Source organism: Capricornis sumatraensis, chromosome 16 (assembly GCF_032405125.1).
Source record: "Capricornis sumatraensis isolate serow.1 chromosome 16, serow.2, whole genome shotgun sequence".
Classification (NCBI taxonomy): domain Eukaryota; kingdom Metazoa; phylum Chordata; class Mammalia; order Artiodactyla; family Bovidae; genus Capricornis; species Capricornis sumatraensis.
Window position 1 is genome coordinate 65,279,370 of NC_091084.1, and position 16,105 is coordinate 65,295,474.

General features: G+C 43.1%; 2 protein-coding genes across 2 annotated transcripts in view; both read left to right on the plus strand.

Moving 5' to 3' along the window:
- CAPRIN1 (cell cycle associated protein 1) overlaps positions 1-2,088 on the plus strand; it is a 35,076-nt gene extending 32,988 nt beyond the window's left edge. The window contains exon 19 of the mRNA XM_068989267.1: positions 122-2,088. Within this exon, the coding sequence (XP_068845368.1) occupies positions 122-186 (65 nt within the window). The 3' untranslated portion in view covers positions 187-2,088. The remainder of the gene's footprint in view (positions 1-121) is intronic.
- Positions 2,089-6,309: 4,221 nt separating this feature from the next.
- NAT10 (N-acetyltransferase 10) overlaps positions 6,310-16,105 on the plus strand; it is a 39,183-nt gene continuing 29,387 nt past the window's right edge. Inside the window, exons 1-5 of the mRNA XM_068988416.1 lie at positions 6,310-6,323; positions 9,066-9,190; positions 9,532-9,623; positions 12,944-13,115; positions 14,476-14,598. Of these exons, the coding sequence (XP_068844517.1) occupies positions 9,083-9,190; positions 9,532-9,623; positions 12,944-13,115; positions 14,476-14,598 (495 nt within the window). The 5' untranslated portion in view covers positions 6,310-6,323; positions 9,066-9,082. The remainder of the gene's footprint in view (positions 6,324-9,065; positions 9,191-9,531; positions 9,624-12,943; positions 13,116-14,475; positions 14,599-16,105) is intronic.

Below are 16,105 nucleotides of genomic sequence, written 5' to 3' on the forward strand. Positions count from 1 at the left end.
CCTCTTAAACCTAATAATGTGACAAGCTGCCCACATGCTTCTTGACTTCAGATGAAAATCTGCTTGAAGGCAGAACAAATAATATTTGAAAGAAAAACCAAATGCCATTTTTGTCTTCTAGGTCGTGGAGGGCCCCCAAGACCCAACAGAGGGATGCCGCAAATGAACACTCAGCAAGTGAATTAATCTGATTCACAGGATTATGTTTAATCGCCAAAAACACACTGGCCAGTGTACCATAATATGTTACCAGAAGAGTTATTATCTATTTGTTCTCCCTTTCAGGAAACTTATTGTAAAGGGACTGTTTTCATCCCATAAAGACAGGACTACAATTGTCAGCTTTATATTACCTGGATATGGAAGGAAACTATTTTTACTCTGCATGTTCTGTCCTAAGCGTCATCTTGAGCCTTGCACATGATACTCAGATTCCTCACCCTTGCTTAGGAGTAAAACATAATATACTTTAATGGGGTGATATCTCCATAGTTATTTGAAGTGGCTTGGATAAAGCAAGATTGACTTCTGACATTGGATAAAATCTACAAATCAGCCCTGGAGTCATTCAATGGTAACTGACAAAACTAAAATTTCCCTTGAAAGGAAGATGGAAGGAGTGGAGTGTGGTTTGGCAGAACAACTGCATTTCACACCTTTTCCACTAAAATTGGAGCACTGAACATTTAGATGCATACCAAATTATGCATGGGCCCGTAATCACACACAAGGCTGGGTACCAGCCTTAGGCTTTGACACGGCACTATTCATCCTCTGGCCAGACGACTGTGGTTTAAGACACATGTAAATTGCTTTTTAACAGCTGATACTGTATAAGACAAAGCCAAAATGCAAAATTAGGCTTTGATTGGCACTTTTTGAAAAATATGCAACAATTAAGGGATATATTCTGGATGGCCGCTTCTGTACTTAATGTGAAATACTTAGATACCTTTCAAACACTTAACAGTTTCTTTGACAATGACTTTTGTAAGGATTGGTAGTATATATCATTCCTTATGACGTACATTGTCTGTCACTAATCCTTGGATCTTGCTGTATTGTCACCTAAATTGGTACAGGTACTGATGAAAATCTAATGGATAATCATAACACTCTTGGTTACATGTTTTTCCTGCAGCCTGAAAGTTTTTAAAAGAAAAAGACATCAAATGCCTGCTGCTGCCACCCTTTTAAATTGCTATCTTTTGAAAAGCACCAGTATGTGTTTTAGATTGATTTCCCTATCTTAGGGAAATGACAGTCAATAGTTTCACTTCTGATGGTATAAACAAACAAATAAAACATGTTTATAAAAGTTGTATCTTGAAACACTGGTGTTCAACAGTTAGCAGCTTATGTGGTTAACCCCATGCAGTTTAGTGTTACAAATTTTATGGTTATCTCCAGCAGCTATTTCTACAGTACTTGCACTTATCTTTCGTCTAACCCTAACTGAATTATCTGTTTCACATGGAGGTATTTATTCAAAGTGGTGATTCCCTCCCATAGATGTATAGGGAGAGTCCCAAGTCTGATGACGATGGACAGTTTAGTAATTTATGTACGATGTTGAAATTTGTGCTAGCAGTTGGAGCACTAGTTCTGTGTGCCTATGAACTTAATGCTGCTCGTTGTATCCCACTTTGTCTTCATGGGGAATTAATCCCACCTTATACTAAGCAAAGGCTATTAAGTTAATGGTATTTTCTGTGCAGAAATTGAATTTAGTTTTTAGCCTTTAGCTAAGGACTTTTTCGAGTAGGTGCTCAGCTACTTAAACCCATAAAACTATTCTCAAACATTCATCATTAGACAACTGGAGTTTTTGTTGGTTTTGTAACCTTCTAAAATGGATAGGCTATTGAACATTCCACATTCAAGGTTTTGTAGGGTGGTGGGGAAGGGGGGAATCTTCAATGTTTATTTTAAAATAAAAGTTCTTGACTTTTCTCATGTGTGGTTGTGGTACATCATATTGGAAGGGTTATCTGTTTACTTTTGCAAATAAGTATTTCTTCTGCTAGCACCTCCCCTTGTGTGCTTTAAATGACATCTGCCTGGGATGTACCACAACCATATGTTTGCTTTATTTTAGGCGGATAGGTAAAATATTTGTGGTTTACTGGGTAATCCCTAGATGATGTGTGCTTACAATCTTTCTATATATAAAACTAACTTTGCTATCTGTGTAGAAAATAATTTCATGACATTTAAAATCAGAATTGAAATAAGTTCTTTATACAGTGATCTCTATGAATCAGTTCAGAGATGGGATGGGGGAGAAATGCTTTCTAGGTTTCAAACTTCTATGCGTTAGTGCAGATGTCATGAATGTGTAAAGGTATTAGTAGTTTGATTATTTCTTATGTATGTTTTTAAAAGAATCGTTTGTTCTTTTTGAAATATTATACCTTTTTTTGGGCATTCTACCGTTGTAGTCTAAATCTAAAACTTATGCCTGAATTCAGACTATATTTTTTAAAGGAGCGCCTCTCTATGGGGCAGAGAACTTTTTAAAAAGTCCCATTAAGATCTGAGTCTTGGTACTAAGTGTTCTGTATAATTCGTGGATGCTTGATGCTTGTCCTCCCTGCAGGAGGCCTTACGTGGGCAAATGCATATTCTAGCAGAGTTGAAAAGAGGTGGTTGTCACATGTGGCACTGTGGCTTGGTATAGCAAGATGCCATATATAAAGTACTTTCATTTAAATGCACAGTATCAATCATCTCATATGGGTAATGAGACTTCTGTTTTAAAGCTTTAAGGTACAGTGTCATTGATTACCTTGGCTAGGGCAGTTTTATTTTCAGATCTTAATATCCCTAAAAAATATTATTGAAAGAGGTTTTCTGATCATCATTATCTTCATATTAAAACAAAATCCATTAAGTATTTTTAATCAGCTAGCTTCTGCTGTTCTTTAACTTCCTATGTATATATATGACTCCGTGATGGGGGAGACGTCACTTAGAGACATGAGAATGTGTATTTATTCTCAGAAGGTTAATTAACAGATGTGCTCTTAACAACCAGTTCATAAAATGTAGAAAGTAGTTGAATATTCACCTCCTAGGTGTCTTAGGAAATTTGTATTGTTCATTATATTTTCAATAATGTATCTTAGGGGGAATGGGATACAGGTAAGCACAAAGTTAAAACCCATCATTTCATCTTTTAAGTTTCTGAATCTCATCCCATTTGAGTTCTTATTAAGCACTCTTTGAAGTTTTATTGACTGTAAGTTATATTAAAAGAATCAGTATTGCTCTTAAGCTTATTATCCCTTCTAAAGAGTTAATGGGGGGAGGGAAAACCCTCAGGAATATGAAAATAATTTGTTAAGGCTCATTCTATACCCTTTCCCATTTTGAATTCTACAGAAATACTGGAAAAGACTAGTGAATGTTTTAAATTACATTAGATTAAATCATATTAAAACCTGATACCTTAATTGTCCTTGAGTGAAGTTTGCTTTAGTTGTTTATATCACTGAGCAAAGCTCTAAGTGAACAAGTGCTACTTGTGAGAAGAAAGGAAAAACCTTAAATTTCTGTTAGCCTCACCTTGTTAAGACTACTACAATTCTTCTCAGTTGGGATCTTAATACCTTAAACAGCGGTTCTGAAGCCTAATCCAGTCTCATGCAGAAGACTGGCTCCTTGAGTATGTAAGTAGTGAAAGATAACCTGATTCAGTGAAGGCAGATTTTACTGTTCTTTTAGTACTGGTTTTCTGTTAGTATTGTATTTAGATTAGGGAGTCACTGTATTACGTCAGTACACCAAAGCTTCATTCAGCAAATTTGGGCCCTCTTTGCCAGGTCACCATTCCAAGCACTAAGCATTCCGTGGTGACAGAATCACTGGTTCCTGCCCTCATCAGTCTAATCAAAGATGTTGTGATGATACTAAAATACAGCAAAAGCCATGATGCAGCAACATGGTTGATGATGGATACTAAGGCTGTGATAGGATATGACCTAGTCAGAATGATCAGGAAAGACATTTTGATGTAAATAGTTCAGACCTGAAGCATGAGGAGTAGTAAACTGGTAAAGAACGGGAGAGAACTGCATGTCCAAATCCAGTCTCCAGTGACTGAGAAACTGGCTAGAGTGAAGTATAGGTTTTATAGAGCTAGAGAGGCTGAAGCAACAGGTAAGGACTGCTAAGAATGGTAAGTTTGTCTCTTGGGAGTTGGAAACTGGTAAGTTTTAAGCTGTGTGTATAGCGGTTGGGATTGGGGGAGGAGACGATGGTGGGTCACCTAATAAAATTGCTATTTAATAACACTCAAGGCAGGGGATTTCCTGGCAGTCCAGTGGCAAAAGCAAAAACGACAGTGTTGAGAGCAAAATATTATGATGCAAGAGATGACTTTCTGTAGCCCGTGTAAGAAATGATTACAACAAAGTGCAGGGTGGTTGTGAATGGGTTCTACACATTTCTATCTTAACTGGCCACTGCTCAGTATCCTTTAGTGAGTTTTCCAGGACTTGGTTGTAGACTTCATCCCTAGCTAACATTCTTCCCTAGTTGATCTTAACCAATCCCATTACTACAGTCATCATTTTAGTCACTCAGAAGTATTTCTAGGTCCCAAACTGCCTCAAACACACCCAAACTTCATGTCTTGATTTTGAATGCCTTGAGTATTTCAGATTTATCTGTTCATGAACGTATATCCAGTTGCTCAGGGCAAATGATATTGGTTTCCTTTCATACCTTGTGTCTGTAGTCCTTAAGCAAATGCATATGATTCTACCTTAAAAATATATCCTAAGTCAGCACTTGTGACCACCACCACCACTATCAGAACAGGTAACCGCAGTAGCTTATGATGGTTCTGTTTCAACTCTTGCTCTCCTGTAGTACAGTTTTCTTGCATAGCAGTCAGATTGAGCCTTAGAGGGCAAATCAGGTTTTGTCACTTACCTGTTATTCAGACTCCAGCAGTTTCCCTAGAAACCATGCCACACCTAGAATCCTAAATCTGGCCCGTGTGCCTAATGTGTCAGGCCTGATTTCCTACTGTTTTCTCTCTTGCTTACTGTACTGTGGCCACACTGAATGCTTTGCTGAAACTTTAACCGTCCTGGAAACTTAATGTGTGGAAAGCTTTCCACTCAACTGTTAAAAAGAATGTTAAGGCTCATTCTTAAATTAAGGTCTTTGCTCCAGGTCACCATTTCAGTCCTTCCATGTCTTCTATGTGTGTTAGTTTTTATTCACTGGATACTTTTTTCTGAACACCTTTTTCTTACCTAGACTATTAAACTTCAAGAGGGATAGGAAAATTTTGATCACTTTATCTCGTCTAGCATATTGACATTTTGTTGAGAATTATGAAATTATGGTGGTTGGACCTCATGGGTGGTGCTGATTACATTAGGTTTGTAACTGCAGAATTACATTTTGATTTGACGAAGGTAGAAAGGGAAATTAGTTTGGCTGATAACAGCCATCAGAGAAAAGTTGAGCAGAACGTGTTTAATTCAACGTTCTAACCCCCAAAGTCATGACTATGGCCTTTTAAGTCAACTGCTTGACAGTTCGCTTGGGGGTGGGGTAGAGGGAAGTAACCAAACAGCAGAACCTCAGAGCTGGTTTTCCTAAGAACTCCAGCATTTGACAGCCGGTAGAGGCCTAAAGAGCCTGCAAAGTACAGCGGCAATAATAGTGGGTAGAAAACGGAATCCCAGACAAATATCTACGAGGTCACGACTGAGGATGAGGAGGGTCAAGTGAGCTGAACGAGAAAGGTCTGCTGATTGAGTTTCCCTATCTTGTCACATTAGGACGTTATTTAAAATAAGAGGACTCAAAATTATGCGCACATCTTGGGAGCCAGTCATCTCGCATAACCAGGCTAATACTCAAAACCTCGGCCTGTCTGGGACCCGAGCTAGCCCCACGCAGTGACAGGCCGTGCGGGTGCGACCATCTACTTATTCTGCCCTCCGTAGCCGCGGTATCTTAACTCTGACCTGAAGAGGCAAACGACACCCAGCATCACCGCTACAACCCGCAGAGATTTAAACCGTACAGCTGCGGTTGCTACAGCTCCGCCCTGCGGGCTCTGACGTCATCACTCAGCGACCGCGTTGAAAAGGTCCCCTCTCGCCGTCGCCGCTTCCTTAGTGCGCCGGCGCACGCCCCGCCTTCAAGCCCGCGAGCGAGACTCGCGTCGCGGAGGGGTGATCTGTGAGAGCTGGCGGCCAGGCATCCGCTAGGCTGCGCCCGCCTCTTCCGCAAAAGTTCGGTGTCCCCACGTGCTTCCGCTTTGCTGCTGGCTGGAGTCCGCCGGGCTCGGGGCGCAGGTATCCTTCACGGGATGGTTGGGGGCGGGTGCCGAGGTCGGTGTCGGCGTCCTTTTTGGGCCCGATGAGACTGGCTCCAGGACGAAGGCTTTGCATTAGTGCTGGTGCCCGACACATGCCGACTGCCGCTCCATCAGGACTGCCGCCTCATCTGGGTGCTCTTAGATGACAGGACCCTCTGCTTCTAAGCGCTCTTGCGGGTTGCGTGACTTGATCGCTTCCCTCAAGGGGCTCTAGTTGGGGTGGAGTGGGGTGGGTTGAGTGGGTGCGTGACAACACTTTCGGTTTCCGCGGAGCACCTGGCATTGAACAGAGACAATCTCATTTCATCCAGATCCTCCCAAGCTGGTAGCTACATCCCTATGCTCATTCGTTTATACTCCGTATTCAGCAGGAACACTCAGGACTTTATTTTGTTTACCAGTGCACCTAGAATGATGCCTGGCGCATAGATAATACGATATTTGTTTGACTGATAGATGAATACTGAAAAATAACTATCTTTCTCTGCCATCAAGGCCTTCCTTATCCATTAAGCCTTCCTTGGCAACTGCAGCCCACAGTAGTCTCAGACTTTCACCTGTCTGTAACAATTAGTTTTACATCTAATTTTATCTGCCTTTAGGCAGATTATCCCTCATTTCTTTCTCTTAAATATTTTCTCTAAGGAAAATGAAAACTCTTTGAAGCCAGGACTTTATTTGGTACTACTTCAGGGACTCCCACAGTAACTAGAACAAAAAGCAATAATTGGTTGTTGGTTGATGTGGTGGGTTTTTTTGTGTGGTTGGCAACTGAGCTCACAAGCTGGTTGGTGAACTGGAAACAGTTCAGACTTTGAAATCAGGAGGGCACCTGAATGTGAATCATGTCTCCCATCATTTTTCTTCCTTGGTGGTATTTGAGTATTTATAATGGGTCCTTTCTTTATAAAATAAGAGCCATTGGTTGTGATATAGTGTTTTACAGTAAGAAAGAACTGCTAAAATCCATGTTTGGATTGAGAGTTTAGGAAGACGGTATAGGGTTAAGTTTCAGTTAATGAGCTTTGTGTGTAGAATGCAGCTAACACTGGAGAGTCTACGTAACATGTCATTTCTATTTTTAATTATAGAAACATAATTGATATTTCTGGTGTTTTTTGGTGTATCTATTATGATAATGATGCAGTGTTCTAGCATGAGTAAGTAAGTGAGTAAGTGAAGTCGCTCAGTCGTGTCCAGCTCTTTACAACCGCGTGGACTATAGCCCACCAGGCTCCTTCGTCCATGGGATTCTCCAGGCAAGAATACTGGAGTGGGTTGCCATTTCCTTCTTCAGGGGATCTTCCCAACCTAGGGATCAAACCCAGGTCTCCCGTATTGCAGACAGACGCTTTAACCTCTGAGCCATCAGGGAAGCCCTAGCATATGTAATCACAGTAACTTTAATCACAGTAACTTGAAATCTCTTTGTACAGGCTTAGGTATAGTTTTCCTTCCCTTGAGGAAGCAATTGTACGCATTCCATCATAGTAATATTCATTGATTTCTTCTTCTGATCTTGTTAGTAATATATGTGAATTAGAAAAAAAAAACCAAAACTCCCCAAAACAAAAGAACAAAATAAGAATCATCCATTATCTCACTGTCCATTAATAACTACATTTCAGTTTTTTAATGTGTATATAATGTATATACATATATACATATACATATCTTGCCGTGTTATCCTCTAATAAGCATCTATATCCATATCCTTAGATAAATCTTGAAAGTGATTTTGAACAAACATTTTTGAAAACTTCCTTATTTTCCCATGTTTATATCATAGGTTTTAATTCTTTTTTTTTTTTTTTTAACATTGTTTCTGATTTTTAAAAAACTCCTCCAGAGGGGTGTGAATTATAGCTTTCCATGCCTATGGGAACATTTTCTTCACCTTTCAAGCCTAAGTGAAGTGAAAGTTCCTCGGTTGTGTCCAACTCTTTGCCACCCCATGGACTACACAGTCCATGGAATTCTCTAGGTCAGAATACTGGAGTGGGTAGCCTTTCCCTTCTCCAGAGGATCTTCCCAACCCAGGGATCAAACTCAGGTTTCCTGCATTGCAGGTGGATTCTTTACCAGCTGAGCCACCAGGGAAGCCCAAGAATACTGGAGTGGGTAGCCTAACCTTTCTCCAGCAGATCCTCTTGACCCAGGAATCGAACTGGGGTCTCCTGCATTGCAGGAGGTTCTTTACCTAATGAGCTATCAGGGAACCCCAAGGGGACATACCCTAGGTCAACTATTTGGTAATGTTTTTAAGCTAAATCTTAGATGGCTTATTATTAAGACTATCAAAACAGCTATTTCAAAACAGTGTTATCAAGATGTCCTTAGCATTGTGATTAAGATTAAAAGCATGAAAATATACAAAGGATACATAGCAAAGTCACACAGTTCTTTTAATCTATACATTTCTTGAGGTATTTTTAGAAGTTCTGTTTCCTGAATTTTTCTTCCTTCATCTCTTTTTTTTTCCTGAGCCTCAGTCATGCTGTGATAGAGTCAGGTTACATGTTCGCAGTTACAAGCCTAAGTTTCCTCATATAAAAAATGAGGCTGATGTCTTCCCTAGGGAGCTGTTTGAGGGTTAAAAAAATAATACTTATAAATGTGCGTAGTTCAGCTCCTGTCCCATAGGAGACAGCCAGCTAATGGTTTTCACCCAGAACCTGGATGTTCATGTCCAGTCGTGTTTCCTTTCCTTCTGTTTTAGTGATCAAATTTTTCACCATGCATCGGAAGAAAGTGGATAATCGAATCCGGATTCTCATTGAGAATGGGGTAGCTGAGCGGCAAAGGTCTCTTTTTGTTGTGGTTGGAGATCGAGGGAAGGATCAGGTAAGACCTGGTAAATGCTTCCTGACTTTGTGTCCTGTTCCAGAGAGTCAGCATGTTACGGACCATCTGGGGTTTTACACATAATGACATTAAGGTCTCTTTGGTTTTCTTTAAGTGAAATGCCTAGTGGGAACATTCCTTTATTTCTTGAAAGTGATGAATACTCAGTATTTAGAGTTATTAGCAGATAGGTTACCAGCTTTTGATACTGAGCACAAGAGTAACTGTATGTGATCTGGTTTCTAGTCCCAGCCTGGGCGCTGCTTGCCTTGTAGTCTTGGGCCTGGCCATCCCAGCGGTCTCTCTTGTCCCTAAGAGTCTGTGGCTTTTTTCTTTGCCAGGTAGTCATACTCCATCACATGTTGTCCAAAGCAACTGTGAAAGCTCGGCCTTCGGTGCTATGGTGCTATAAGAAAGAGCTGGGCTTTAGCAGGTAAGTCGTGCCCCTTTGAGTGTCCCATCCCATTTCCCATCCCTGCTCCTTAGTTAAATGCCAGGAAATGATTGTTTGACCTAGGTTTTAAGGGATTGTTAGTAAAGGTGCTGTCTCTGAGGACACTTCCCAGTAGAGAAAATAATAGAACTGATGTTCATTCTTCATTCCTGACAATAAATTTCAAAATCTTTTCATGCTTTTTTATGTTCTCAGCCCAGTTCCTTGCTTTCTGCATGCCATTTTTCTTCCTAGTTGTCTCAGCTGATCGAGCTCATCTAATAATGCTGGTTCCACCTGATGCCTAATGCAGCAGCTTTCCTCTTCTTCTTTTCAGAGCTCTTCTACTAGTGTGCTGTCTGACAATTGGCTTGTTCTTTTTTTTTTTTTAATTGTTGAACTTAAGACTTCTTATAGTAAATATGAGACCTCTAACACAAACATACTTAGGCACAAATGGGATCTATTGAAGTACAGTTGACCCTTGAACAGTGTGGGTTTGAACTGTAGGACTCCACTTATATGTGGATGTGTTTCAGTAGTAAGCTCTACAGTACTCTGTGGTTGATTGAATTCTCTGATACAGAGGAGCTATGGTTATAGAGGGGCTGACTCTAAGTCAGACATAGGTTAACCCCCAGGTTTCTCAAGGGTCAGCAGCATTTGGGTTAGCTCCTGAAGCCTGTGGGGGTGAGATTTCGGCTCTGCCTTGGGGGTGGTGTACAGCCGCAGTGCTGACACCCTGGCCCTTGCTCTGTCCCTCTTCTCGGTGTAATCCCTTGTGTCTGCTCTGTTCATTCCCACCTCAGGACAGCTCTCTCCTTCTGTGGTCCCCATTGCAGAAATCGCCCTTGAGGTTTACATGGTTTGGGTCCAACAACATAGAAATCCATCTTTCTCCCATATTCTTCTGGAAAGATATCTAGCCCTGGGCCAGAGGCAATGGGGTGGGCCACCTGGTAGGAGCCTGGCAGTTTTACCTACGCCCGTATGTGGGGAGGAGTTTGGGGTGCGGGGTGCTGATCCTTGGCAGATGCCCCACTATAGCGCCACCTCAGAAACGCTCTCCTTTTACTCCGACCACCTTCCTAAGTGCTTCCCTCTCTCTGATCTCATCTTCCCCCACAAGCCGTTCACCTGTGTGGTTCTGTCCTTGGGCCTCTTCCCCCTCCCTTGTCCCCAGATGTAAAGTTTGTCTTGGGGTGAACTCCGAGGGTGCGTCTCCAGCCCCAGCTGCTCTCTGCTCCGGTGAATCCCCCTGCTCCCTCCTCCACTTGGGGTACCACTTCACCTCTCTGTACTCACCTGCTGAATCACTCCCCTCGGGTGCTCCTCTTTGTTCAGGGCCTGCAGGAAGCTTTTCCTAAGGCCCTCAGACTTAGCGCATGGCCCCGCTGCCCTCTTTAGCCCTTGTCTCTTTGTACAGTGCTTGGCACCTTACCTTCTCTCTCCCTCAAGATGTGATCACTTGCCCACTGGTAAGTAAATTCATTTAGCGAGGAGGCCTCTCCTGCTTATCTTTATATTTTCATATTTTCAAAGGATCTCCCATGTTTTACTAGGTGCTCAGTTACTATTTGTTGAGTGTATTGTTAACAGGCTCTAACATTTTAATTTTACTTGAGTACCAAAGGCTAAATTTGATTAGTTCTTATCCTTTGGTCTTTAAGAGACTTGATTCTGCTTAAAAGAAACTAGATTATGAATTACATAGTTTTGCCTTTAAAAACATTACAAAAGCTTTATTGTGAGAATATGAAAAATACAGAAAAATCACAAAGGTGAAAATAAAAAGCACCATATTTTCAATACTTGGGCATATTCTTCCATAATTGGGCAGGTAAGCATTTTCAATACAGATTGAGAATAAGGCCTGTTGTCTCTCAGCAGAATTATAAGTTTCTGTTCCGATTCTCACTGCTGTACGCTTGGTAAATGTCAGAATGGCAGTTCAGGGTATTTTGGGCAGATTTGCCTTTCAACTTAACCCACCTGATCTCACTTTTACAAAGACCCCTCCTGTGCCTCTTGTAGCTCTCCCAGCCCTGTCTGGGTGTGGCCGATCATCAGGGTAAAGCTGGTGCTAAGTCACAGGCTGAGGAGCTGGAGGCCCAGGGGGAAGGCCTTAGCCCTGCTCTTCAGTTAGAAACCGGTGATGAAATTTTGGTCTGATGTACCCCTTGGTTCTGGAGTGTTCTTGTTCTCTGTTTTCCCTGAAAGAAAGAGTTGGGACTTCCCTGGCGGTCCAGAGGTTAAGACTTTGTCTTCCAGTGCAAGGGCTGCAGGTTCACAGCCTGTGGTCCAGGAGCTAGGATCCCATGTGCCTGGAGGCCAAAAAAACCAAAATGTAAAGCAGAAGCGGTATTGTAACCAATTCAGTAAAGACTTTAAAAACGGTCCACAGCAGAAAAAGTCTTAAAGAAGTTCACTGACACTTGGGTATTGAGAGATGTTTAGGACAAGAGAGCAGAGAAGGTGATGGCACCCCACTCCTGTACTCTTGCCTGGAAAATCCCACAGACAGAGGAGCCTGGTAGGCTGCAGTCCATGGGGCCGCTAAGACTCAGGCACGACTGAGAGACTTCACTTTCACTTTTCACTTTCATGCATTGGAGAAGGAAATGGCAACCCATTCCAGTGTTCTTGCCTGGAGAATCCCAGGGACGGGGGAGCCTGGTGGGCTGCCGTCTATGGGGTCACACAGAGTCAGACACGACTGAAGCGACTTAGCAGCAGCAGCAGAACAAGAGAGAAATTCAGGGATGTCTGGGAGATGTCCAGATTCCATTCTAACCTGTGTATCCTCTGTCGGTGTTTTCTTAGATTAGAACTGCCCTTGAGGACTTGATCTAACCATCTGGGAAGGAAGTGGATGAATTCATTTAGGAAAAATGAATAAAGTAACCCACCATCATGATGCCTCTCCCAGGTTCTCTGGGAAGGAGTGCCATGAAATTGAAGCATTGGCTTGAGACTGAGATAATGAGCCCACCAGGGTTTAGTTTCAAGATCTGGCTAAATGTGGGGTTTAGGGACTCCCATTACCCTTCTTGTTAAGTGAAGTATGAAAATGGCAGGGTTCACAAACAGACTTATACTATCTTCCTCTGAAGCCCTTCTCTTCTAATGCTTCTCCAGTTTTGTTTGTTTGGTTTTTTTTTTAGCTTTAAAGCAAGGGAATTAGTCCTACAATTTCCAAGTTCCCTTCTAGCTCTGAAAGTCTTAAGTGGGTGATTGTTGAGTCTATTCCCTTCTCCCAACTCTAGCCTCTCCAGTTAACTGGCTCTCGTGGGGTTGGGGGTGGGGTGGGGTGATTACAGTCATCGGAAGAAAAGAATGCGACAGCTGCAGAAAAAAATAAAGAACGGGACGCTGAACATAAAGCAAGATGACCCCTTTGAACTCTTCGTAGCTGCCACCAACATTCGCTACTGCTACTACAATGAGACCCACAAGATCCTGGGCAACACGTTTGGCATGTGCGTTCTCCAGGTGGGTGACCTCCCCCAGCCCGCAGCTGGGGGCACAGTACTGAGGGGTGCTCGGGCTGCCTGGGTACCCACGAGAACAGGTGTACAGGGAGGAGAGAAGATGCGTGCGTATTCCCCTTCCCCCAGACTTTATCAGTGGAAGACGGCCATTTTCCCAAGGAACTTGATAACTCACCACCACGAAAAGAACATTTTCTATCTAACGTAGCACTTGTCCAGAGATGCCCAGACTGGTAGTGATGCTCCGTCGTACCTGGGTCTAACCAGCTTGATAGAACACGGAACTTTGCATGACCCTAGAACCCCAGACCTTGTTAGAACCAACTGAAGGCTTTTGTTTTATTAGAACTTACTGTCTTCTTAGAACTAACTGAAGACCAGACAGGAGTAGGACTTGTTTTAACTCACTGGGTACAGACCTGAGCACTTACATCCTGTCCAAAGTGCTTGACTGAATAACCAGCCCCCACAATCAACCTTCTAATTCTTAAAGTCCCCTCACTCCACTCCCCCACCCCCAACACCCCCCTCCCCCCGCAGAAAACTATCTGGTGAGTTTCTTCACTGGCATGTATTTTCTCTTGCCTGGCAAGTTCATAGATTGTTTCACATTTTTGTTTTGAGCTCTGGTGGTCTTTGTTTTATTCTTTGATTCTTTGACACTTGTGATTTCATCGATTCCCCCCTTCTCCTGCCCCCGAAAGAAAACATCTAAGCACAAATCTCCACATTTAAGCTCAGGTTCCCACTGTTTCATCATGTATTTATTATATGCATGCACTGCTATAATTACATGTATTATAAAACATACCTTATAAAATATAAATTAAGAAATGAGGTGGGAAATTCTGAATAGAAGTTCTGGTTTTTTCTTTCTGCAGTCCAGTGGGTTGTCCATGCATTGCTGGGTTACATCCCACCTTGGAGGCTGAGGAGAGCGTTTTGCCTGTTCTCACCCCATCACTGACTGCTAGGGAGTTGTTTCTGCAGATGCAGTGATGATGGCTTCTTTAGGCAGTGGCTCCCCCATGTGGTACAGTAGAGTTTTGTCAGTTTCTGCCTATGAACATAGCAGAAAATGAATGTGAGATATTTCTGAAATTCATGTGAGAATCAATGAAGACTGGAGAACTTCTTTCCAAATAAGATTTTATCAGGGATGATGGGAAACACTTTGACATATAAAACCAGAGACACCTGTTCTAAATAAGTCCTAAATAAGGACTGTGTATGGGGGTATTGGTCAGTTGGTAGGGGGTATCATCTTGAATTTGTACTTTAAAGCCCTCTTTGCCTCCTGGTTAAGCTTCCCCACCATGCTCTTTGCATCATCAGCTAGTTCTAAGGTCTTCTTCTTCCAGGATTTTGAAGCTTTGACTCCAAACTTGCTGGCCAGAACTGTAGAAACAGTGGAAGGTGGTGGGTTGGTGGTTATCCTCCTGCGGACCATGAACTCACTCAAGCAGTTGTACACAATGACCATGGTAAGTCCCTGTTTTTTTAAACTTGATTGTGGGGGTTCAAGTTAATTGGTGTTTTTCTACTTTCTTTTAAGAATTCTTACTGAGCAACTCCAGTGGACAGTCAGCATCATCTCTGGGCTGGGAGCTCTTTAACTGCAACTAAGGAAAAAGTGACTGCAGAGATGTCTTCTCTGGCCCTGGGTGTGCTGGGGAATGTGAATTGTGCCCTTGCTCTCAGGCATTTGCAAATACCACAGCAGTGAGGTGCAGATAGGATGCAGCTATTGTGTAGTTAAATTTCTGAAGTAGTATTCCACAGAGAGCCACGCCAGGGCCTGCAGTTGTGTACTACGGAAAGGGGACCATGTCCTGACGTCCTCCCCGCCCTCTCCCTAGTAGGTGATGAAGGAACACTGCCATTCCATTCCCAGGTTGGCAGAAACTTTGACTCCAAGTGGTGGGGGCGGGGTGGGGGGGATATTTTCTGCCCAAGTTGTGGACCTGGCTGTAAGTAAGGAAAATGTCCTCCTGGATGCACAGCTGGTCTGTGACTCATTGGCTCTGCCACGTGGGTGTTGTGTTCTGCACGGCAGGTTTTGAATCATGTCCACGGCCACCTGCTCGGGAACTGTTAGGATTGGCCTCGGGATTTCATGAGCTGCCTTCATCTGATGAAATGGGCTTTCCTCAGATCTGGAGCCCGCTTCTTGTCGCCTCCCCCCGACCACCACTTCTCCTCACCCCAGCCGCTCTGGCCTCAGAGGTCCTCAGATGTGCCCTCTCCCCTCAGCACACTCTCACCTGAGGGCCTTCCCACTGGCTCTTCTCACGGGAATGTCTGCTGGCTCACTTCCTCACTGCAGTCCAGTCCCTGCCCAGATACCACCTCCTCAGCGTGGCCCTCTCTCTCACCCCCTGTAGAATATGTGTTTCTCCCATCACTCCTCAGCCTGTTTTATTTGGCTTCAAAGCATGTTACAGACCTCTAAAGTCAGACATTACTTGCTTACCATCTGGCTTCCTGTGCCAGTCTCCAGACTTCATGGGAGCAGGGGCTCAGTGTTCCTCCCTGGTATATCCTCACTCCTGGAAGAGTGCCTGGCCTTTAGTAAGCCCTCCTTAAAATATCTGTGAACAAAGGTGTCTCTCTGTTCTCCCCCTGCTCTTACTTGGCCGCCTGCTTACCACCTCAGGGCCTTCCCTCACTACCCTGTGCAAGTAGTCCCCCTTCCCACGCCACCCCACTAGCTGTCCCTACACCCTGTTTTTCATTCGTGGCATTTGCCAAAATATCTACTTGTCTCCATCCAACCATTTGATGATAAGCTTCATGAGAGTAGGGGTCATGCTTTACCAAACTGCAGTGTGTACCTCTCGTGTCTGGTGTTGGCATGTGCATTTTGTTGACCAAGTGAATATATTTTGAGATGCTAGATAAAATGTGGGAAAAGCTAAAGATGAAGTGAGGGGATGTTTGTTGTGATGAGAAACACTGCAGTTAGCATCTGATTCCAGCTCCAGCAAATCG